We start from the raw sequence: 26,751 nt of genomic DNA, 5'->3' as shown, positions 1-26,751 counted from the left end.
TCATTCAGTAAATGGATTCCTAAAATGAAACTGGAGGAGAGTTCAAATATAAATTGTATATTTCATCTTTTTTTAATCCTAAAAGTTGATTTTGTATGTTTAAGTGTGGCATATTATCACAGAAAACTGTGAAAATTATAAATTTGCATTGATAAAATTTGAATAAGTTATAGTTTTCCAAAAGTAAGCCACATTTCTTTTTATATCTCAGATGTGCCATTATATGCTTTCTCATATTTTCAAGATATGATTTTTCAAATAAAATCTCAGCAGAGATAGATCATATAACTTTGAATGAATAAACATTAAATGTTAATGTTTTGATTTTATGATTATTGAATGTCATTGTCCTAATAAATTTTTCTTTTCTTTTCAATTCTGCTATGACAACCTCTGGCAATTATTGTAAAATAAATTTGCTTGACTTGTATACTTTGAAGTATTTACAGTACTGTTCAAGTTTACATGTTTTGCCATCTGGTACTTTTCTGGATTATTTGAATCTATAAGTTCTCAAACACTTAAATTTGATACTAGTTAAAATATCTGTGGTATAATGTAGTGGGTAAAACCCAGAAGCTTAGCTCAAATCTCGATTGCCATAACTTTTCATATAACTCATTTGAGACTATATTTCCTGATCCATAAAACAGCACCCTCCTGAAGATGTCTAAGATTAAATGAGACCCCATCATATAGCAAAATGCCTGGTCCAAAGGAGTCATTCTATAGATATTCATTTCCTTCTCTTGTATCCCTAAGAGATCTTCAGGCAACATAGATTCAGAAGTCTTAAAAGGATAAGCAGAAGCAGAATACTCAAGGGAGTACAAGCTTTGGGATAAGAAGGCTTGGTTCACACCATTTAACAGCTTATGATTTGAAGCAAGTCATAGACCCAGAACAACTCTACATCTCTCCTTCTGGGATTGAAAAACTTGTTCTAGCTTCTAAAGATTATTCCTATGCATGTAAATGGTCTAACTACCACTACCCCCACCAAAAAGAATAACCACCCAAAAATCCCTATAAGGTTTTTCAATAATTTACAGAGGTATTATGTTTCACTGATGAACACAAGGACAATAATTCCTGAATCTATGAATAGAGAGTGACCTTGTAATTGAAAGACAAAGAAAAAGAAATTCTATGGCCTAAGAGTTCATAAATGTCAGTGGACTGAAAACACCTGAAATAGATGTTCATATTTTCTGAGATGAAGGTGGAGATTATAAAAAATTGCTCTAACTAATTTTGTTCAATGCCTGTAATAACTTCCAACATAGGACTAGGAGATCTCTTTATTCATCTTTAAAATAGGATTCGTGTTAGTGATTACAGTGTTCTTATAAGCTTGCCCTGCCATCCTAATGAGTAAGTATGACCCACATACTTCATAGTCAGAGAAGAAAAAAAGCCAAAAACAACAACAAAAAACATCTTCCACTCCGAAAAAAATATATAAAGCAGGATTATAAACTTTAAACAAAACTTGAAGGGGCACTCCATTTAGAGACATGGAGGAGCAAAGGAGCCTGATACTGTTATGATGTTTGTATTGCTTTTTAAAATATTTCCAACATAAATGGTGATAGTACTTTATTAGTATAAGTTCTACTCTAAACACAGTAGGTTGCCCATATAAGGATGGTCGGCAAGTATTTAACTAAAACAAGGCAGCACTCCAGAGGCAGTCACTACAAACATTTAAACTATATTTTTGATCAAAAGTCGATGCTTCATAAATTAACACAATGGACATTAGAAATCAGGTTTCATTGCTAAAGATAGTGGCTTTTTACTACTTACAATGGGTCTTAGAAATGGTATCTCCATGGTAAAATCAGTGTTAATCAAGACATGAATTACTTAATCCAATTTAGAAAGACATCCTCACCCTCACAGAAATCTAGCAGGGCCAGTGGTCTGCCCCCTTGGAGAAGATCTTCTAGGCTTAATTCCAAAAAGGTCTTGATGAAAACTATTCTTGGATGTCAACAGAAGGTGAATCCAGTCTTACTACTGGAGTATTGCCATATTTGCCTTGGGAGAAAATTTCTTGCAAGGTTTCTGAAAAGCATGCACACACACACATTTGCACATGCACACAAATGCACACATGAACGAGATAATTGGAACTTCTTCTGGTTTATAAGTTGAGTGATAAGGCTGTGTGCTAATAAATATCCATATGGCAGAATTTGTCCAAACTTTCTTTCATTTTATTGTGGAATCAAAGTGGTAGGGGGATAGCTAATCTTCTTCTCCCCTTAACCATTGTGGTTCCTTCATTTTTCCCTTAAAACTCTGAGAATTATGTATTATTGCACTGTCTTAGTTTCTTTCTCAATAGCTGTGTTATTCCAAAGACTAACATCTTATTCTAACTAGAGCTTTGCATGTTGAGATTCCACGAGGGTGGCAATGCTACAAAAGTTAAGGTAGGTTGTCCTTTGATAGCAATTGCTTTCTGAGCTAAGTCTAGACTTGTTCTAGCAGGCAAAATGGGGGCATTAAAAAAAGAACAGTAACTTTGTACTTAGAAAGATAATTCTGTTAGAATGTGAAGGATGAAATAGAGGAGTAGAGAACGAAAGCAAGAGGGTAGTGTAGGAGGCTTGGACAAAGCTGTTGTAATTAAGGGTAAGGAAAATATCTTTGAGAAGTGCAGTTGACTGATCTTGATGACTAATTGGAAATGGCACATGAGAAGAAAGTGTGGCCAGTGAGGTAAAGGATGATACTAGGAACTGAGGTGTAAAATTGGGGATGACGAAGATTGAGTATGGGGGCGTGGGAATGTTGTGGCATTAGAAATACTAAGGACTGAACCCAAGGGACACAATATAAAACAAAAGATTATGTAGAGGGGAACAAGGAGTGATGTGAATGAACTGAAAGAGAAAAGCATCAATATGTTCTATCTTGAAAAAATATTAGAATGCTTCTCTATCATAATCCTTCTGATAAAGAACTGATATGTCCAGGTAATGACTTTTGTAATGACTCAAAAGGAACTGAGTGAATGTGTCCCTGATGCCAGAAACTCCATATTCAAGTCTGATAAAATGGCTGTAAATCTTGGAATTCAGAGCCATTTATACCTGAGCTTAAATTCTGTCTTTCTAATTGTGTGATTCTCTGATGATGGATAAAGTAGTCAACACATCGCTTGTTATTCAATAAATGGCCATTGACTCTATTATTATCATATTGCTATATAGTAGGATATTACTAAACATTTTTCCCTGGTTATTTTTCATTCTTTGCCTTACCTTACTTCCAAAAGTATTTTATGAATTATCCTTTCAGGTAAGGTAAATATAGTAGCCAAGAATAAAGAAGGTATTGGTTAGGTTTGACTCTAAATTATACTTTTTAAAAGCCAAGACAAAAATTTACAAAGACATGGGTTTTGTTTGATAGCCATCTCTGCTTTGAAAGAGGAAAAGGCTTGCAGAGCTTGGAAGCATGGGATCTGATTATGTCAGAGAAGTTTTTCACTATTGGAAGAATAGATAATTATTTGACCATGAAAGCATGTTTGGGAGGCTCTAAGGGGCTATGAATAAAGTTTAGAGCCTGCATGGGTTTCTGAGAAGGGGCCCTCAGGGGCCCAGAGAGGAGAAGAGGATAACAGAACTTCTAGGGTTTGAGGAAGAATCGGAGAAGAGTGAGGATTTGTGTCAAGTTTCCCAAGGAAAATCTTGGGAAACTGTAAACTTTATAGAGAAATCCTGCACTCAGCATGGAGACTATATATTAAAGAGGCAAAGGATAAAGAAGGTGATTACTTTTTTTTTTTTTTAAGTGGGAAGGTGGGTATATGTGTAGCAGAGCTAACGAGACTAGAAATACAGATAAGAATGTCTGAAATTCCCAAGGGAGAAACATCTGGGCAAGTGTATGAAACTTTTGACTGGAGGCCATGACAAGGATCTTGGCCTTGAGCAGCCAGTGCTCAATGTGTCCAAAGACCAGGTGGTAGTATCTCAAGTGAAGGGATGGCATATGCACCAGGTAACTTTCTCCTTTGCCAGAGAGCTATACATGAGTTCCCTAAAAACAGGTTTAAACAAGAGTAAAAGAGAAGGGAAATGGAATATCCCAATTTTCAACTGAGTGTTCACCCACAAGAAGCTGAGTTCCAAACCAGAAGTGAATGAGTAATCTTCAAGTAGCAAGGTTACGAGTTTTTTCTCAGTAGAAATAGGAACTCGAGAGCCAAGTTGAATGGTTTTAAAGCAATAGAGAATTAAAGAAAGTTGCGTTTATGCACATCTAACTTTTGTTAAGATACAGATTTTAAATTTGCTGTATAATTATTAGTACTGTTGTGTGGCTCTGATAAAAGTGTTTCTGGAAGTTCTAGAGGTTAAGTGAGATGTAGCAGGAGACAGGAGTTAAGAGTGGGCCCCTGTCCACCATTTCAGCAGGAACAGGTGTGCTTTAATACAGGGAGGCTGAACATGTGATCGCAGTTCTAGTAATAATTTCTTCCCATAAAACCATGTGAACAATCACTGCCTTGACAGTCTTTGCTTTTTTCCCTCCTTTTAGGGAAATAACTTGTACACTGACATTATCCAGGTGACAAGTCTGTTATCTTGGTTTTCTTTGGGCCTAGTGCATTTTCAGTGGAATTTCAAGAAAAGCCCTAATAGACCCCCAATTGTGCTTAAGATGGCCCTAGAGGCAAGTTCTAAGAATTGCTAAGCATTTATTAACTAAATTGGCTTTCTGAGAGAATCTTCTCATCTGTTAGAATACTGTTTGTTAGTGTTTGTCTGCTTTGTTTTCTTACTTAAAACCCTTTTTAAAAAACCGAGGACCCAGCAGCTTCAGAATAGCAATGAAATCTGGTAAGGCTATCCAAGTCAGTCACTGACGTGTTTACAATTAGCAGGACTCACTAAAAGAGACTTCGAATCACCAAAAATCAAAATCAAAGTATATGATTTGTGCTTTTTTCATTATATTCCACCATTTTCTATGTTCAGAAAATGACAGATTACTGCTCTAGAAATTGATGGTTTGGTAAAATCATTCATATCATTGAAAACACAAAATAAACATATTCAAAACAGTTAATAGAAAAGGGGATACGTGTTTAGATGATCTGCTGTTTCAAATACTGTGTACTGTACTAATTGTGCAAACAACAGCAGATCTTTAGATTATACCGAACATACTAAAATAAAAAAATAAAAATAATAGAGAGTGTCCAATGAGATAAGGGCTTTGGGAATAGACTTATTTTCAAATCCCATCTTGGCCACTTACAGTAATATTTGTGTTATCTTCTTGAATAAGTTATTAAACTCCGAAAGTCTCAGTTGCCTTATCAGTAAAATGGAGATTGTAATATTGACCTCAGCATGTTTGTGAGGTTTAGCAAGAATGACTTTAAGAATGCCTAGCACTATGCTTCGTACCCATTCAACAGTAGTTCTGACAATGACAATGTCCTTATATTTCCTTAAAGCAGCAGGAAAAATAATAATGATAATTTGTATCAATAGGCAAGAAAGTTAAAAACAAATAGGCAAATTGGCAATTTAAAACTTAAGAAAAAAATAGTTTTGCTGCAGCTCAGACTTCACCCTAATGGGAAGGAGAGAAGAGTGAACTGAGAGGAGTGTTAGGCATTCTGAATAAACCACTTCTCTTTATGATCTACAAAACTACAGTTTTGCTTGTGGATTTATTATTCCAGAGGGCCCTGGAAACATGGCAACATAGGCAATTGCCTCATTTTCCTTTGTACCATTTAGTGCAAAACTGACAATCACTGAAAAAACAGTATATAAATATGAGGGCAGGTGTGGTGGCTCATGCACTTTGGGAGGACGAGGCGGTGGATCATCTGAGGTCAGGAGTTAAAGATTAGTCTGACTAACATGGAGAAACCCCGTTTCCACTAAAAATATGAAAAATTAGCTGGGTGTGGTGGTGGGCGCTTGTAATCCTAGCTACTTTGGAGGCAGAGGGAGGAGAATTGCTTGAACCTGGGAGACACAGATTGCAGTGAGCTGAGATTGCACCATTGCACTCCAGCTTGGGCAACAAGAGTGAAACTCCACCTCAAAAATAAACCAAAAAAATGGTGAAGAAACCTTTGTCATCTGTACTATTCATTGTCAGTTTGCATATGCTTCCCATATTGCTGCTTTATCTTATGTTTTTGAAAAATGAGCAAAAAGGAAAATAAACAAAGTCTAATGTGCAGTTTAGGGAGCTCAATTTTAAGGACTCCAAATTCCTCTTAGATTGTATACATATTCATTGATGATCAGAAGCAAATACTAATTATGATTTCCACAAAACAATATTTATTTTTTCACTTAGAGTAAAAATATTACATGCATTATTATGAAATCAGTGTGCTTGTGCATTTTTCTGTTGGTCTACACTAGGAATAAAAATTAGCCTACTTAAATATAGCTAAATAAACAAGATTGAAGACTGCTTGATGAATTTAAAAAACAGTACAGTTTATTATAACTGATCAGTCTAAACAGGAACAAATTGAGATTCACTTCAAACTACTGGGCTAGAAAACACCATTAAAGCGAGGCTCCTTACCTATGAAAAATTAAAACTGGCCTTTTAGTCTTGATTACAAGGTGAGAGAAAATGAACACTGATGGCATTGCAATCAGTGTTTGTAATTTGTTAAGTGTAGTTTGGAATACAGTTCTACAATGGGTAGGTGTTGCTTTACAACTTTCAGAGGAAAATACCTACAGTATTGGCTCTAAAGCATCACACATGTATTTCTGCACAAAAGAGAAATTTACAAACTGAGCATTGAAAGAATATGAGCTGCTGCCAGTGATTATGCAGGTAACATATTTTCCCCTCAATAAAACAAAGACAGGAAACACATTAGAACATTTAGAAAGAACAATAAAAAAGATAACATCCTACCTCCATCCAACTCTTCAGCTCCAAAATGATTCCTGTAGAAGAGCATGATTTCTATCTTGTAACACTTGTAGATGGTCACCAAACATACAAGCAGCAAGAGGATGGCACCAAGCCCTCCAGCAAGTTCCACTGTGTACATTAGCTCTAGAAAGAAAAATAAAGCACAATGGGGAATTATATAGTATTCACATCCAAAATCATAAATTAAATTCAATTTGATTTCACATTTTCCGGGATGAGATCAGATGTGGGTAATGCGTTAACACAACCCCTTTTCTTTTTGCATGAGAATTTGATCTTTTGATAACTTTCTAGCTTTGTTTCCTCGGTAACTAGATAAGGTGGTATGTGATAACTAAGTTGCTAAGCAACATTGCTTGTGGTAAAAATGAACCTTGGTTGGTAGCTTGCATCTGGACTAAGAGAATTGTAAACATCTGATTGGAAACTATAATATTGAGTTTACCAGAGTGTCATAACTCTCTTATATAAATATATCCCTTGGAGGGATCCTGGAAGCTATGCTTATGGGGTTGATAAAATAAATATTGGTTCCTGTGGATATGAAGTTTTTAAGCCAGGATGACATTTGCCCTCTCCCAGTGCGAATCTTGATCCCTCTCACTTGAGCTGTCACCTGAGAGGTGACAAAGGGGGGCCAAAGGGAGGTGAGGGGTCAAACAGCACAGTTCCAGTAGAGCACTGTGGATTGTTGCATAGAATGTTAGGAAGACTAATGAATGCTGTCTGCTGACTCCTGCCAGGAGCAATGGCTCCTGTGCTATATCTCTCTGAATAGAGTGGTACCAAGGTGATCTACCCTAATCTTGCAGGCTGAATGCTTTTGGGGCTTAAGAAGTACCAAGGTGGTCTACCATAATGCTGGAGGCTGAAAGCTTTTTGGCTTTAAGAAGTAGGCCTCCTAGTGGATGGGATAGTATATGAATATGTTGGTGGTGTTTTATTTTCATTCAGCCATTTAGTTCTTTAAATTTTAATCTGCTTTCCCTTTTACCAGGCATGTTACTACATTCTATCCATAAAAAGTAATTTTCTTGACACTCACTATATACAAGTTCTCCTTTTTCTATCAATATCTACATTAGAGCAAAACTTAGGAAAACTTGGGGGTAAAATATTTTTTTATCCTTTCATTCTTTAGAGCCATGGACATTGTAACAAAAATAAGAATACTGCTATTTAAATAGTAAGCCATCATGCACAGATTTTGAAACTCACTTTAACTAAGTGTTGTCCTTAATCATCATAGCCCAAATGTTGTTACTGATGGGTAGTCATCATTCCCTGCAGTTGACAACTACCTTGAAAAGCACTAGTTTCCTTAATTACAATTAAATATAAACATTTCTAAAATTAAAGCTGTAAAATAATGTTGTTCTCCATTCTGTAATTCAGAATCCACCAATAAACTATCTAATTTCATAACACAGTCATTGTAAGCCTAGACTGAGGACTTTAAAATAATCCATGGTTTTGCCGGTAACAAGTATCCTCAGATTACAAAATCACTCCTGAGTTCTCACAAATGGGGTGAAATCATGATGGGACTGGTGTAGTTTGAGTGAGAAATAATCTGAAAAGCATGGACATCATCTTCTCACAAGAACACTGTGTATGTGTGTGTTTGCATGTGATGTTACTCTTCCTGTAATAATTACAGAAAAAAAAAATCCTCAGGCCGGGCACAGTGGCTGACACCTGTAATCCCAGCACTTTGGGAGGCCAAGGAAGATGGATCACCTGAGGTCAGGAGTTTCAGACCAGCCGGCCAACATGGTGAAACCCCATCTCTACTAAAAATACAAAATCAGTTAGGCGTGGTGGTGGGCACCTGTAATCCCAGCTACTTGGTAGGCCGAGGCAGGAGAATCGCTTGAACCCAGGAGGCAGAGGTTGCAGTGAGCCGAGATCAAGCCACTGCACTCCAGCCTGGGCAACAGAACAAGACTCTATCTCAAAAATAATAAAAAAATCCTCATTCATATTTCCTATTATCTAGCCCTTGATTTCTAATTCTGTAGTTTAATAAAAAACATTAACTACTGTTTAATCAAGTGTATTTTTCTGTAATTATTAAAATTAAATGGGAAATCAAAGAAAATCTTATTTAAAATGATTGAACTATATGCATTTAAGAAATAAAAAATAAAGTGAGATCAAATATTTTCAAGCCTAAGTAAATTCGTAAGAAGTGTGAAACACCGAAAAATACCTCCAGCAGCTTATCTGATTAACATTGGGAAGAACCACACAAGACAGTACTACAAAAGTACCAGTAATGAAATACAAAAGGCTCCTCAGTATAATGGTTTCCCACTATTATATGAACAGAAAGGTGAGTGGCTAATGCTGTGGGGATAGATTGGGTCTTGTTCACTCAAGATAATAAACTCCACCATACACAGAAGCCTGTGTAAAATTCTAACTTATGCCCACAGGGTGAATTATGCATCAGGAAAATACAATTTTAAATATACTGGATATAATGTGAGAAATAAGCATTTAGACAATGGCTTCTTTTAAGATGTCCTAATTTAATATATTAAACACTTGGAATTTGCCACTCAAAAATTTCTCGCATAAAAAAAGAAATGGAAAAATAATCAAGAACACTTAGCTTCCATTCCTAAACATTGCTAGTGAGAGTACCCAATGATATTACCACATTGTAAAATTTGGGGTAATTTCTAATAAAATTAAATATAAATCTACTATATCAATAGCAATTCCACTCCTAGGTAGTTGTCCAAGAGAAATATAAGCAGATATGTGCAAGAAGAGTTGTATGAGAATGCTCAGAGTAGTCTTATTTATTCACAGCAGCCACAAATAGAAACAACCTAAATGTCCCATTAACAGGAAATGCTGAACAAAATATTGTATGTTCATACGATAGAATATACTCAGCAATAAAAGTAATAAACTACTGATAGACAAAACATGCATGACTCTCACAAAATTATGTTAGGAAAAGGAAGTCAGATACAAAATACTACTTACTACTACTGTATGATTCTATTGAAGTTATGCTCAAGAACAGACCAACATAATCCATATTGACATAAATCAGAAAATAGATTCTTTGGTGATGAGTGAAGGGAAAATTTACTGGAATGGGGCAAGAGGAAACTTTCTGGGGTAACAGAAATAGGTTTTGGTGTGGATACACAAGTGTTTGTATTTGTCAGAAGTCATTTAGCCAAACACTTAGAGTTACATGCTTTATATTATGTTAATCATATTTCAATTTTTTAAAATTTTGATTTTTTAAAAGAAAAACATAAGCTCTAACCAAAGGCCTATGCAGGAAGAAGTATGGGAAGAAAGCTGGGAGTCAGGAAAGCTGCTCTGCTGTAGATAAGTACTGAGGCAGAGTGATTCTTTTATGGTGCTCCCAAGCAAATCTTTTGCATCTGGAGGTACTACACAGGGCATGGGCATGTGGCGTGACCTAAGTGCTCATATATAGTCAAGTAGCTTTGGAAATAACAAAAAACCTTTGCCTAAAACATAATCTGATTAACCCAATAAACAGAACTCTCATTTTCTCCAGAAGGTATTTATAATACTGGTCTCTATATACTTTTTAATTTTGAGAAATTGAATACATATAAATTAGAGAAAAATTGTATGAAAATAAGCCCTTCTTATTTTTAGCAAAGTAATTACCCAAACATGAGTTACTCCCATTGCTAGATGTCATGAGCCATTCCAAAAATGATATACGTTGCTTAGAATATGCTACTTAGCCAATCAACAGCTTTGTTTAAAATCTAATAAAAAAAAGAGAGCAGGGGTGATGCAGCTTTGCCATTACAGAAACAGTCTTGTGTCACATGAAAAACTCCTTTAGGGCACAAACATGTGAAAAGTTATATATGCTTAGAGAATGAGCAACAAGCAAGAATAATTCTTCTGGGCCATAGATAGTCATTTACTAATAATAGGAATACCAAAAAACAAGTCCAAAGAAACAGAATTTATAAGGAGCTAATTTATCCAGAGATTCTGAGAGCATCTCAGACTTTTCCCCAGAGACTTCTGTAGTATTACATTGCAGAAGCATGGTGTTCTTATAATGTCCTTATAAAGAGGTCAGGAACAAAACGTAAATGCGTCTTTCCCCATGGTGCACAGTGCCTGCTCCTCAGTTACTACATTATTTCTATGCAGGAGTGTAATATACATGCCTACACATTATACATGTGTGCAAGTTAATTTTTTTTCCATTTAAGTAAGTCACTTGGTTTATATAGCATATGTAAACTCTCTCAAAGAAGATAGTGCATCAGATTTAACCTCTGTATTCTTTTGCTCCAAGCCAGATGGATTCATTAATACATGCACTACCTATTACTGCTTATCCATTGGGTTATACAAAATTACTAAGGATTAAATTCTGTCACAGTTAAGAGAAATCATTTGGGCCTACTGCTGTATTTTATCTTTACATTGCAATGTGAATGGTGTTGCCCCAGCAAATGTCATTTTTCCTTTGAAATGTGATCTGTTTTCAGCTCTAGTTCAAGTTGCCTGGAGTGGCAGCATTTAAAAAGTAAAAAGATTCCATTTCAGCACAATTCAACATCTGAGGACAGAAGGAGAAAGTGCAGACCTTTTAAAATCGGTTCAGCTTTTGTGTTATTTTGTTAAAATGATAGACTCTGCCCCTTTTAAGGGACTGAGACTGAATATTGAAAATTGTAAAGCCAAATTGCTAGGCAAAACCTAAGGAAAACTGGCATTTGGTTAAATACAACAAATGAACAAGTGCCAAAGAGTTGCATTTAAGGGCACCAGCAATCATTTAGTTGCAGGCAATTAACAATAGTCCTTGAAAAGCTCCAGCACAGGCTAAGAGAAAACACATTGATTATTGCTGCAGTAGTAGACTGCTTTTGGAATAAATTGTTTCAATTTAAAACTAGATTTGCTACAAGCGTTTTGAGCAATGACTACAATATTTTCTTATCAAGACAGTGGGAGCAAGCAACCCCTTAAAAGAAACAGCTAATTAAAATAAAGTGTGCGCCATCTCTTAGTATATTGAATTACATTGCAAATAATAAATGCATTTGGTTTACACTGATCTTGCTGCAATTACTTTGTATACTATGGGAAACTATGCTTTTTTCTTGGTCTGTACCTGGCGTTATTGTTTGCAAACTTTTTCTGCTAGAAATCTTTGAAAAGGTAAAGATTTTAACAAAATAAGTAAAAGTTCATATGCATTTTTGAACTCTTCACTTTTTAGTCAATATCTGTATTTGATCTGTGTGTGTGTGTGTATGTGTGTGTATGTGTGCCTATAGATGTACATAATCTTGCCAGAAGTATAACTGAAGATTTTAGATGGCTTACTTTTGTGTAGTTTATCCTAAAGTTCGTTCATTCATTATACAAAGTCTTTTGAAGTGTTCTTCCCTGATTTATATGCAGTAAAATGCAAGTTTGTGGGGAAAATGTATGACAGACACTATAATGATACCAGTTTTTTCATTAGCCTCACCAAGTACATTTCTTTTCTCTCATTGTGTTATAAAGAGCTAAAGCTTATAAGAATTTATCCATCCACATAAATTCATATGCATATTTATTTCTCTGGAGCAGTATAACTCATTTGTTCCTGGCAGGAGGATAATTATGCTCAGCCTACAAAGATATTCAACTCAATTCTACAATACATCAGTGCAATTTAAAAGCAGTTATATTTTTGGTGGGGCGGGGTAACACACTAACAAATCAAGCTGCTATTCACATAAAAGAAGGAACTGTTTTGGGAAAGTACAAACTAGTATGTAAGAATAACAGTTATGATCTTGCAAAAGTCCTTTTTGGAAATTCAGGGTATAAACCCTCAAAATTATAATAATAAAAATAAAAATGGTCTCTGAATGGAGCAGCTTAATCTGTATGACCAAACAATTGGACAAAAGATTACCTCCAAAGTAGTATATTTTGCCATTTGGAAAGAGATTTTAGACAAAGCACCAAATTAACTTCTACTTACTGGCCAATCAAAATGCAACTATGGCTGTTGGCTAGGATCCATCATGAGAGCCCAGTTAAAGTGAAATCCCACAGGTCCGTGGAACTTCATTGTTATGTGTTAATGAACTATTGAAAGTGAAAAATAAAATAAAATGCTAGAAGAAAAAATGTAACATTCTCTTTACATTGTGCTAGAGCCTACCCTTGGAATGTGCTTTTTTCTCTTGCGACTAGGTAAGAAGGGTGTTAAGCTAGTTTTTCTCTCTGTGAATTAAGAAATATTCATAGGTGGTATGTTTTAAAAGAGGAATGAAAATTAATAATGGCAGTAATCATATAAAGCAGGAATCCATGTGTTCATATTAGTTACAAATAAACCAACAAGAAGGGAAAGCTCTACCTAAGAGCAGACTGTCAACTGGTAAATATGAAAGGAATGATATAGTTAGAAATTACCATTTTTCAGCCATCATAATAATTGATTTAGGCAAAAATTATCAACAGATGTTAAAATTATTGGTTGAAAATTTGGTGAGGCAGGATATTTACACCATCTCATAGTACCTCCCCACTGGGAGAAAACGGACATCATCTTAAGGAAGTGACCAAATTTAACATCACCAATAATGTCACAAATTGACATTATCTGCACCCCCCCCCCGCAGTATACTGCAATAAGAGGGCACAATATCATTTATGTAGTATAATAGCCAGAAACACACAAACATCAAAAAAAAAAAAAATAAGGAAATGCCAGGCAAACCCAAACTGAGGGACAACTATAACAAATAAACCATTTAGCTTCTACTCTTCAAAAATGTCAATGTTATGAAAGACAAAGAAAAGCTGAGGAATCATACCAGAATAAAGGAGACTAAATCAGAAATTAAATGCAGTGCATTATCCTGGATGGTAAATATGGTGTAAAGGGTATATACTGGGACAATTTTTGAAATTCGAATGTAGACTATATCATAGGCAATGGCATTTTATAATTTTGAATTTTCCTGAATTTGACAAATATATTTTGGTTATACAAAAAATTCTTGTTTTTAGGAGATTCACATTGAAGAATTTAGTTACAATGTCTACAATTTGCCCTCATGTCATTTAGCAATAATACATTGTGTCTGTGTACATGTAGTGCAGCTCTTTTTACCTACCTATATGTAGGAAGACAGATAAGGTAAATGTGGCAAATGTTATTAATTCGTGAATCTAGGTGGAGAAGAGATATGAAAATTTATTATAAAGTTCTTATAATTTTCTGTAATATCTGCAGTTTGCATTCCAAAATAAAAAGTTAAATAAAAGGTCAAATTGTAAGATAATAATTGCAAGTGCTATTGTAAATAGAGCGTATTTCGGGTTGATTACCCTTGTATTAAAATTCTGTTATTTACAGTTATTGCACGCTAATCTGCACAAAGCCTTCAATTTCATCTTTCCAGAATATGTCTTCACCCTGGACTTTTCTGCAGGATCTGTTAGCTGATTTACATTGCCCGTGGAACAAAGTCTGATTTACATTGCCCATGGAACAAACCCCTTATATGGGTATTTAAATTTCCTCATTCTTTTAATTGAAACGGCTAACTGACCTTTAGCCATAATCATCCTTCCAATGTAAATTAAATTTGATGTGAGGTTTTTTTTGTTGTTGTAGTTGTTCCAAACCAGAACTTCTCCATTTACCAAAACCCAACCAATCCTGCAAGGAAAGGTTAGGATGTGCACTTCTAATGTAACTTTTCCAACTAAAAGTGATTTTTTTTTCCTCTTTAGAACATGTATTTCCTGTTCCTTTTTTGTAACTTACTATATTGAATTATATCAGAATTAGTTTTATTGTTTTACATTATAAACAATGGTTTTATGTTAGGATCTTTGCTCTGGCTTCCCTCTGACTGGAGAGTATCTCCCCTAGATTTCTACATGCCTCCCTCTTTGCTTCTTCAAGTCTTTGCCCATGCAGCACCTTCTCAATTGGATACACTGACCACTCATTCCAAGTCACAAACTTGTGGCTGCATCTTGCATCCACTTCTCTTTATTTTTTAAATAATATTCACCACTATACAGCATAACATTTCATTTGCTTCTCGATAAGTATATTATTGTTTATTATTTGTCTTCCACTGGGATTTAAATTCCATCAGGACAAGTTTTTTGTTGTCTTCTTTTTTTTTTACTTTGTCTATTTTGTCTATATCTTTCACGAATTATCCCAAATACCTTGCTAACTATGTGACACATTAAAGGTATTCAATTAAAATAAATGACTGATTAGGTGATTAAGAACAAATCCAATTTTGAATAAAGGGCTAGGTTTTATGTGTTTCTATTCTAAAATTCCAAGACTGTATCTGTGAGCTATTTTTCTAGTCAATGTATCATAAAGTTCAAGCAACTGATAAGGTATAATTATAGTGTTAATATTCAGTCCATTAAGTTGGGAATAAATTTTTAGTATATGGAAACATGATCAACTTCATAGTATAGATTTAAAAATTATTTTTCATTCACAAATTTAATGGTAATACAGTCTTGTATAGACTTACATAACTAAGAAAGTTGTATTCACTTGGCGTTTGGAAATCAATCACGTGCTGCTTCACATCTTTGATATTGCTATTCAACTCTTCTCACTCACTAATTCATACAATTTCTATTTGTTTTATAAATGCCTTCTATGTGCCAGGTACAGTGCTTTTGAGTTCTAGTGATAAAACGATGGATGAAATATGTTTTTGCCTTAAAGGTGCTCATGTCTAGTTTCAGAGTCAGGCATGTAAGCAGATATTTAATAAAAAAATAATAAAAGCTGATATTTACTGAACACTTAAGTGTCACTGTGTAGACCTTTTTATATAAGTGTAATAAATACTACATTATACGTATCATAATCATGAGCCAGATGAGAAATTTCATTTGGGATGTCTGTATTTGTATGTGTTTCTGTTAGAGACAGGGGTCAGACACTGAGTGACACAATGCAGAAGTAGCTGCAAAGGATTTGGGCAAGTAGTTTGGTCTGGAGCACTGGGAAAATGAATGTCTGATGTGATAGGTGAAGGTAGGCAATCGCATGCTTTGATTTCTCAGCTGGAATATGTTGTTTATCTTTTTTTTTTTTTCTTTTCAAAGTAAATAGCATGTACTTTTTCAATAAATATTTGTTTGAGGATTCATGGAACCCATTAAAACAGGTTTTGCAAAGTTAGATCAGAAGAATAGGACAATGATTCTCTCTTGGGAGATATTGCCATATATTTTCAAAATGTATACAGTGAAGTTACTAACACAGACAGAGCTTTATTGCAGAAAACCTTTCCCCCTTAGATTATAAAGGCAGTGTTGGAAATATTTCTATCTAAAGATGATAATGTGAGATGTACATAGACCATTATGTGTGTTTGCACACACATACATGTACAAAGTATTCAGATGGGGTTTCCTTTATCTCAGATCTCATAAGATTAAGTATGATGGGGAGAAGACAAACAAAGAAGGAAGATGCTATTATAACAAAGAACAAGAAGGGCTTCAGGTGACCGGCTTAGAAGACAGGGCTATTGCATATCAAGGTGCCAAACTTCACTGATGCCTAAAAGAAAATACCTTAGAAAAGTATTGATTTCCCCCTACTAGAAATTTCCTTCTTAACGTGTCATACAAATAGGCAGGCACAGATGGAATGTTACAAAACATCTCGAGAGAAAATTGTCAGAGTGAAGATGGCATTGCCATTTTACTCCTTGTTAAGCGATTCAGTGTTTATCCTGAAAGCAATTTTCCTCAAGAGGATATATTGTCACAGTTAGAACAATTTGGTCTTCCGTTGGGAATGCTTTGGATTTGCCAAAGACCCCAGAACATCTGGACTGCCTAGATAACCAATGGAAGAAGCCATGTTTTCTATAGAAATATTGAACTCTTCTAAACAAATATAGTATGATGATTTATAGTATATTTAACTGACAGAAATACATTTAGAAAACATTGTGCACACATATAAACTGATTGTATTGCAATATACAAATGGGATGCATTAATAAACTTCAGAATTTTATATTATTTTAATATTCTTTCTTTAGGGGTTTAATGTATTTCTGACCTATTGAAAGCATTAGAATAAAATGTGTGTGGCAAAATTTCTTGGTAATAGTTTATCTCTTCAGACAAGTCTCATTCAAAATCTTGGTGATTCCAGAGTTACAGAGTACTAAAGCAAAAACCATATGCTGGCTCATTTTCCCCAATGGGAATAACAGAAGAATATATTTCTTCTCTATGTCGAATGTTTATGAACACTTCTGAATTCATAAACATCCTGAAGAAAATAGTGGTAGATTTGCCTTTCTTTCTCATTTTGTAAATAGGTGCTTTCAAGACTCTATTAACCTTAAAAAAAAAATTCTCCCCCATTACAATCTATGAAAACATGAGCATGTTTTGGGAGCTACCAATAGGACACCCTACCATTATTTGCCACATCTAAAGGGAACAGTAAATGGTTCCTTAAACCATGACAAACTTGAAGTCTGTGGCTCACATGTGACCTCTGCACTGCGATTCATGAAGGGCTTGTCCTCAATAATGAATTATCTTTTACCAAAATAGCAATAACATGGCTCTCACAAAGAATAGGGCACTACCTTATTATCTCACCCTTGTATTGATTTTCTCTGTATGAAATTTATCAGTGGCTTGAGAAAATAATGTAGAAGTAAAGGTGTTCCCAAAAATGTTGTTTTATGATATAGACAAAGTAAGAGCAAGAGTATATATTCAAGCAAATAGATTTCAATATACTTGAAACATGTGTAAATAACTTGATTTTATAGCAGGGAGTAATGGTAGGATTCCTGTAAGCATTTTCAAAAATATTCAGTAGCTATACCATAATAGATTTATTTTTTCTCACTTTTCTTCTGACTCTATAAAACATGCTTTTAGTAAAGAATTTGAAAAATGCATAAGAATGATAAGAAATTAAAGATCACTGTTAATACTTCATTAAATTGTTTAATACATCTCTTTCTAATGTATTAGGTTTTCTGTAGCTTTAACAATTGATCTATGGTTTTTAACACTAATACTACAAAATAGCTTATATTTTGCCTTTTATTCTGGACAGTTTGGAATGGAGTTTGTCCAATGTGGTTTGCAAGCTATGTTCTGCTGAGTTCCCTTGGTAACCACTTTAGCCTAATTATTTATTTATTTGCCTATCTGTTTATGCAATTATCATTTAAAGATGCCTGGTTCAGCAAGGCAAGTCTAACAGAAATTTTTTTAACAACACTGTGGAGCTTTTCTCTTCATAAATAATAATCAGTTTTGGCAACAGTTTATGAATATTCACATAAAATGTGGAATCAATCATCTGAATTTAGAGGAGGTAAAAATTTCAAATTTCATTTTGACTAATTGCATTGTTTTACAAATGAAGAAACTAAACTAGTATGTGAACAGCCAAAAGAAGAAAATGTATTTAATGTATTTTAATACTGCCAATTTTTATGTGACTACTGAATTGCCAGTGGCAGCAGTCTACTCAAGAAGCCTAACCAAATAGAATTTTATTGTGGTATCTTTTGTGTATTTCTTTACGCTGCTTTCAACTTTAAGGTATTTAAATGTTATAGACACATTTGTTTGTTTGGAGAGAAATAGAAATGTACCCAAGAAGTTGTGAGTCATTATCCTGAAACTGTGGCGTGGTATAAATAAATTTTTAAGTCATATTCATTTTATATTACAAACAGAGTAGAATTACAATTCTAAACTGATTTAAGTCAGGCAATTTATGTTTAATCTTTTCAGGCTTTGAAAATGGCCTCTTCCACTTTAGTTTGCATGAATTTGGCAACCATTATAAGTCAGTACTTTGAACTGCAGTTGCATATCATAAAAAATTGTAATTTCTACTTTGCAGTTACAGGAACTTGCCATCTAAAGATCTGAGTCAACTTTTCAAACACTTAAGCCATAAGAAAATTCCTAGGAAGAGCAACCACCACATTTCACTTTCAAAACTGGCAAAATGAGGCACAATGTCTAACAACTCAGAGAATCTGTAAAATCTGGCAAATGGTCTAATATATATTATTAGTCACTCAGTATCATATATGTTCTTTCAAGATTCCCACAGTGGGGCTCAGGGGCAATTAGATTACTAATATTAAAACTAAAGAACAATGACACAAAGAGACTGGCTCTAGGTCACACAAAGCCAAAGAGTCAAAAACAAAATACTCTCAACTAACTTTCTATTTTTTCCTCACAGTTCAGAATTTCTCACTTTTCAGTCAATTCTCATTCATATCCTGTTTCAGTTAACAATTTGGAGGTGGTTTTAAAAATGACCTTTGTGTGCTTTCCTAAATATACTACGGGATTTTTTTTTGAATTAAAAATGAATTCTATTTTTATAGCATTTAAATATCCACTTTTAATTTACCCAAATCAGCCTCCCAATATATTATTTTTCATAGAACACATGCTAAAAACAGAACATGTGCCCTAAAATTAGAGACAAAAAGTTAATATATTTCCCACAGATCGAAAATGTAATTCTCAACACTAAAATCTAATACAAGTTATCATGGTAATTTATTGGAAATCAACACTTTTTTTCCTACTATATGACCTGAGATAATAGTTAGCATTTTTTTATGCGTCATGTCTAATTTCTCACTTTACTGACCTGGTTGTCAAAGTTTGACATACAGGAACTTCTTATTAAAAGTTATACCTTGCATTTTATGACCCAGTTGTGCCATTTCTCTACCAAACGCAGGAATTTGCAGCCATAAAAGTGCACAGCTATCTCCCTCTTCCCAACAATGCTGTTTTAATGCTCCAGAATAGTGGTAGACTTCCTTCTGGCAGCAGTTGAGTCAACTAGTAAGGATGCCTAACCCAGTGCTTTACCCATAGCTGGCATTCAATACATATTTGTTGAATTGAAATGATTTATCGCCTTTTCATACAACAGCATTATATAAATTATCTCTTTCAAGCAGCCTGCAATGAAGTGAGATTTGGAGTAGTATACGAAGCATTGCCAATCAACAGGTTGTGTTGACACAGGAATAATGAAAAATGAAGGTGGTTCTGAGAAGGAGTGAGTGGTTGTTGGTAGCTGGTGGCTAGGAATATACTATCTTGTTTGGAATCTCTGATCAAACAAGTGGAATGTTGCTGTGTGCTAGATGATTTCTGTGAGCTTTCTGCAAATGTTTTAAACTTTTATTTTTTCTAAACTGCCTGTTTATCGTTTTTCAATACATAGATGTAAGTTCCAATGAACTCCTCCTGCCCTCACTTGGGTAGACTGCTGCCACTGGTAACTCAGTAGTCACATAAAAATTCACAGTATTCAAATCCATTGTCTACTGTTGACTATTCACAAACTAGTTTAGTTTCTTCATCTGTAAACATACTTTTGTTTTATAGCCTCTGTTAGATGCTACACAGATGTCTGTTAACATGAATTAAACGTTTGAACTCGTAGAGATGGTTTTAACCAGTCTATGTTGCTGTGGTCTTTCTTTTCTTTTCTTTTCTTTCTTTCTTTCTTTCTTTCTTTCTTTCTTTCTTTCTTTCTTTCTTTCTTTCTTTCTTTCTTTCTTTCTTTCTTCTTTCTTTCTTTCTTTCTTTCTCTCTCTCTCTCTCTCTCTTTCTTTCTTTCTTTCTTTTCTTTTCTTTCTTTTCTCTCTCTTTCTTTCTCTTTCCTTCTTTCTTTCTTTCTTACCACACTTAATTGAGAGTTAACTAAATACAAGTAAGTGTTCAAAATAGAAATTCAACCTATTTGCATAGGCTAAAACATATATGTATTTCCATATATATGTCATTGAGACATTACTAAGTGTATTTCCTTTTGAAAAATGAGATATATAGGAAATGGTTCCACCAGTGAGGGGTCTCTTCATTTAAGAGGTTAATTATTTTAATACTTGATTAAAATGCTCTCTCAGACGTCTCTCTGAGTAGCAAATATGTTACATAGCATGATTCATTGAATAGGTGAAGCAAGTAACCTCATTAAGAGTAGAGTGTGAGGGCAATGAATCACTGTTCAAATAGGTTCAAAGGTGTTGACCATGTAAAAAGAATGAGGGAATTAATTAAAAATAGTCCTGCTGACTGGCTCTACTCAGATTTCATTTCTTTTTCATGGAAACAGTGAGTTCAAGACAACTAGTTTCTCTTTACCTATTAGAGGTTACCAAGTTAATTAGAAAAATCTATTGTCTAGGCAAGGACTTTGGTATGCCAGCTGTGGTCCATAGATCAATAGTGGCAGCATCAATAAGGAACATGATTGAAATTCTAATCTTGAGTCCTACCCTAGACTAATGAATTGCTTGTTAACAAAGTTGCTGGGTGATTTGTACATACTGTAAAGTTTGTGAAGCACTGGTCTAGGGGCTTTTAGTTGACTATCTAAGCATGGAAACACAAGTAACCTAACTTTAGTCAGTTCCTAAGGTATAAGAATAGCCATTCTGTTGACCTTGAAGTCACATTTGGTAGAATCTTGGAAGGTTTTCAAGATTAAAATACTTGTCCTTCTATTTTGAATTTTGGTACATTGAGCGGCTTGAGTGTTGAAATCATTTCCAGGAAGGGATCGAGTTTTTGATACCTATACTATAGAGCAGTGGTTGTCAACCAGGAGCGATTTTGACCTCTGGGGACATCTGGCAATGGCTGGAGACATTTTTGGTTTTCATAACTGAGGAAGGTACTATTGACATCTAGTGGGCAGAGGCTAGGAATGCTGCTAAATGATCTACAATGCACAGGAAAACCCCCACAACAACAAAGAATTATCCAGCCCAAAATGTCAGTAGTGACAAGATTGAGAAACTTTGCTCTAGACAAGGTTTAGATCACTCAGAATACATTTAATCAGCCCATTCATCACATTTACTAAGTGGGTTTGGAACTTTGAATCATATAAGAGAGAAATACAAGTTAAAGATCTGTATCAAGAATTTAACAGTTAAGAAAACAAGTGTAAAACTCAGCAAAGCAAAAAAGGACTTCCAGTGACTATAACCATTTATAATTAAATATTTAAGAGCTTTGACTCACATGAATGATCAAGAGGAATGATTAAAGACTAAAGAGTTAATTATTCTTGGCCCTTGACTTTGGTTTTGTCTAGGATCACCCTCTTGTCATTTATTAATTGAGAAAAAAGTTAATCATCAGCAGACAATGGTCCTTTTCTTTTCTAACAAAGATGCTACTTGGTTATTCTTGTTCACAGAGAAGAAAACTGTGTGACGACAATGGCTAAAAGCCCAAACAATGTTACATAACATACCTCTATATTATAAGTGATTAGCAAAAACTAGGATCAAAAGGCCTTCAAAACATTTCACAGTTGAGGCAAAAAATAACTTGGGGTTAATCTCATTTAAATAAGATATTCTGTGTCTAAGGAAATAGTCAGCTGAAGTGGTTAATAGTCATGTCTGCAACTTTGGCAGCAATCAATAGCCTTGTTGGAATATCCATATTAAGAAGCACACAGGGAGTTGGGCAGTGGCTCATGCCTGTAATCCCACCACTTTAGGAGAGTGAGACAAAGGGATCACTTAAGCCCCGGAGTTCAAGACCAGCCTGGGAAATATAGGGAGACCCTGTCTCTACATTTTTTTTTATAGCTGGGTGTAGTGGCATACACCTGTAGCCCTAGTAACATGGGAGGCCGAGGCCAGAGGATTGCTTGAGCCCAGGAATTCAAGGTTGCAGTGAGCCATGATCACACCACTGCACTCTAGCCTGGGCAACAGAGTGAGACCTTGTCTGTAAAAATAAACATAAATAATAATAAAAGAAGTGAGTGCAGAAGTACAAAATCATTAATATTGGACCATTTGTGCAACTGGAATTCATAATAGTCTCCAATGTTTGGTTATTTGTTTTGGCATTAGTTAACAAGAAAAAATACAACATTGGAGTCAACTATTTAGATGTCTTACACAAATGAGAAGAGAGGCCAAAAAAAAAATGCTAAAGGACAGAAGAAAATTTTGACTACAAAATGTCAAATCTTATCCAAGGAGAGAATTTGTCGAACTTGTTGGCTCTTATGTAGAGATGCTACAGCAACATTACTAAAATTCCTTAATATTTTGGCACTTCATAAGCTAAGACTCAGTAAAAGTATCCTCGACATCAACTCAGCTTTTAATGGGTCCTTGTCTTTCTAGGGAAATGCTGCCATACCAACAGAGAGGTAGGATATTTTTATTTCTGAGCGAGGCTTGACTTTAACATATTCTGAAATCAATGGTCAAAGGTGTCAAACGGCCAGCCCCCCAAAAAGTTTGCATCTTCCTATGATCTAACGGTAACTCTCAGTAAACAAATTCACTAGGCAAATACTAACAAGGATGGGGCACATGTTACAAGGTGATTCATTACAAGAAGGGCTAAAGGAGTCCACTGGGTTTAAATTCATTTGGCTTTAAAACAATGCATCCTAAATCATGTGCACTTAATTACATTACTAAAGGTATTTTTAGGTCTAGGGAGTTTATTGAGCAGGTCTAATTTCTATTGATTACATTCTTTGAAGAGATAAAGAGAGTACACATAAGAAATAAAATGGGTTAGATGGGAAATAAAGAAAACCTAGATGTTTATCATTATTAAGTAGTGCTGAGTCTCTCAGATAGATACTATGCTGGTTCCCAAACTTATTTTTGATTAATGAATTGCCATATTATTGTAATCCATATAAGTAAACATAACCCTTCAGAGCAGGATTGCAAATGAACATCCCCAATGTGACAAAGTGAAACATTCACTAGGAAAGCACAATCATACATTAGGAATGTTTAATATCAGTGTAATTTAAAAAGCAGTTGATGGCATTCCAAATTATATTGGTCCTTATTTCCTGTTCATTTATTTTTAATTTTCATGCCTGTAACTTTGGCTAGCACAGTACCAGGCACATAGTAGGTTCTTAGTCATCATTAAATGCATGAATAAATAATCAACATTATTCTTTAGGACAGTACATTCAAACCAAAGTAAATCTATTATAAAGTCAAATTTAGAATTGATGGAACAAAATTGCTGGAGCTAAAGCTGATGATTTTAATGAAAGATGAATTAGAATTGAGGGGGTTTTTAATAGAACACACAGTTGCTGCATCCTTCATTACCCAGAGTATCACATAATTAGAGCAAGGAAATCTTGTAATAGCTTGTTAACATTTTTGGGGTGCTAAGTATGTGCTAGACATTGTGATAAGTATTTACACATATGAGTTCATTGAATCCTCACAGCTGCTCTATGTGAGAGATCTTATTGTTATTCCCATTTTATAGGAGAGAAATTTGAGTCTCAAAGTGATCAGGCTATTTGCCCCAGACAGCACAGCTAGTAAGAACAGAGTTGGGTTTTGAGCACAGCCAGCCTTACTCCTAAGTCCATGCCCTTAACCATGATGATATTAAACATGTCTACACTGTGAGGTCATTCAGAATGAAAAGTATAGACAGAAGTCACAGAGAGTGAATAAGGAATCTGAGACAGCCTGATGGGTACAAGAATGTCTAGGCCTGAGGTCAGAACACAGCTGCTAGGTATCTACCTGTAGTATCGTTTGTGTCAGAAAAATGTAAAATGTAAAAAATGGAATGAATAGGAAAGATCAGAGCTTTGGAGGAAAACTGAATGTCAGTGTTCAGTGCATGTTGAGACAGGCAGTAGCAATCAGAAAGTGTATCTGGGGAAAAGATTCAGAGACTCAGACATGGAATTCAATCAAGTACGGGCAATAACAAGAAGAAATAACTCAGTATCTAATTTGTCAATGCTTAACTTTGATTATTTTTGAAGTCAGGATCTAACGCTCAAGCTTGCCAGGCCAGGGACTAGCAAAGAAGACTGAATAGAAGCTCTGGCAGGAGTGAAGAGTAAGGAGCAGGGCAATTATAAACCAATATGGCACATGGGTCTTGCCCTTTCATTCTCTGTCCTTGTCTCGCTGCATATTCTAGTGCTCTGAATAGTAAGTGAAATATCTATATTGCATGTCCAGTGAGATTCTGATGATCCTAGTACCTTTCCTGGCTGTAGGAATTGGCAACTTTGAATATTCTCAAGCAAGGTTTTTCTATGGTCAAATTCTTGGTAGATTTTTAGCAAGCTTTCATGGAATTATGATTCTTTTATGAAGATAAAAGGCTGACCCAGAACATAGCCTAGCTCAAAGATAGCTGAATTATTTATTATAGTATCCCCTTGGCATTAAGGAAGACACATTTGATACAAGGGAGCAATGTTTCAAAGAATCCATACCATCCATTGGAGGGCCCTGAAATCATTTTATTATGTCAATGATACTGAACAAAAGGTAACAGTGAAGGAAAAATTGCTTAGATAACTTCGGCAAAGGAATGTCCTGGAAGGTTTCCCTGTCAGAAGCAATGACAGCTTGTGGTGTACAAGATCAGTATTCAACAAATGTTTGAACATGTCTCTCTAGGGAGGTTTTAAAAGGGAAGGCTTTGAAGGCTTGTAAGTTAAGGAATTTATGAGTCAATGGCAGAAAAATATAATTAATAGTGAAGCCTCCCAGTTCCTTATCTAAGCCTTAGTATTCTGAGTAATATAGCAACCCACCTGATAATTACATCATTGCTAGCATGAAAGACATTTGACTTTTTAGGGACTCTATGATCAAAGTCCTAAACCTATCAGTTCGTACATGCTGTGTCCTGTTCTCCTGAACCTTGCAGGGCTGGTGAAGTTCAGGCTATGTCATATGTGAATGAAAGTCCTTTTTTTCCCACCAAGATGAGGGGGATAGATCATTCCACATAATCATGAATCCCTCAAGAGCAGGAAATTGCACCCATTGGTTTCTTTGTGAATTGATAACTCATTTGCTGCAGCTCCCTTAGAAGGAAGGCTACATTCAATTTAAGAGGAACTTTTGGAGTACAGGTCTTGGAAGGACTTTTTTTCTTTTGGCTTGTTAATGCTTTTATTTCTTAAGAATAAAATTCTGGGCCGGGCACAGTGACTCACACCTATAATCCCAGCACTTTGGGAGGCCGAGGTGGGTGGATCAAGAGGTCAAGAGATCGAGACCATCCTGGTCAACATGGTGAAACCCCGTCTCTACTAAAAATACAAAAATTAGCTGGGCATGGTGGTGCATGCCTCTAGTCCCAGCTACTCGGGAGGCTGAGGCAGGAGAACTGCTTGAACCCAGGAGGCGAAGGTTGCGGTGAGCCGAGATTGCGCCATTGCACTCCAACCTGGGTAACAAGAGCGAAACTCCGTCTCAAAAAAAAAAAGAATAAAATTCTGTTGGCATAAATGCATATTTGAAAAACATACCAAAAGACTTAAGTATTGAAGAATACTCTAACATTGACCACATTTTTTTTCACGTTTAGGGAATCAAATATTACTGGAAAAAATTTCAAATAATTTTCTTGATTCTCAATTTAGTTTTTCTGGAAATGGAAGGTTTCATAGCTTTGGGCAACTTAACCTTAAGCTACATATGCTTAAAAATAGCCTGGAGGTTGTTTGATCCCTTCTTGGCTGTGTGCCTCTCTGCAAAACCAGAGCTTTAATCGTTTTATCCTTAGATACAATTCATTTCCCCCCGCTTCTCCTTCGATTCCTACTTAACTATTACCCCTTGCCCCAAAAGGAAATATATGCTGTCCAAGTCCACACATTTTTATGTGCCCTATATCTTCTCTCTCCTAACTCCATTTTTGAGAAATAATTCAAACTCTTTAATTAAA

The 26,751-nt window shown here is 35.1% G+C and overlaps 1 protein-coding gene across 1 annotated transcript in view; it reads right to left on the bottom strand.

The window, feature by feature from the left end:
* IL1RAPL1 (interleukin 1 receptor accessory protein like 1) overlaps positions 1-26,751 on the bottom strand; it is a 1,323,503-nt gene that overhangs the window by 6,162 nt on the left and 1,290,590 nt on the right. The window contains exon 9 of the mRNA XM_017501615.2: positions 6,931-7,074. Coding sequence (XP_017357104.1) covers positions 6,931-7,074 — 144 coding nt within the window. The remainder of the gene's footprint in view (positions 1-6,930; positions 7,075-26,751) is intronic.

Source organism: Cebus imitator, unplaced genomic scaffold (genome assembly GCF_001604975.1).
Source record: "Cebus imitator isolate Cc_AM_T3 unplaced genomic scaffold, Cebus_imitator-1.0 Scaffold282, whole genome shotgun sequence".
NCBI classification, from domain to species: Eukaryota; Metazoa; Chordata; class Mammalia; order Primates; family Cebidae; genus Cebus; species Cebus imitator.
Note: the sequence above shows the minus strand (reverse complement) of the source record. Positions and strands in the feature narration are given on the sequence as shown.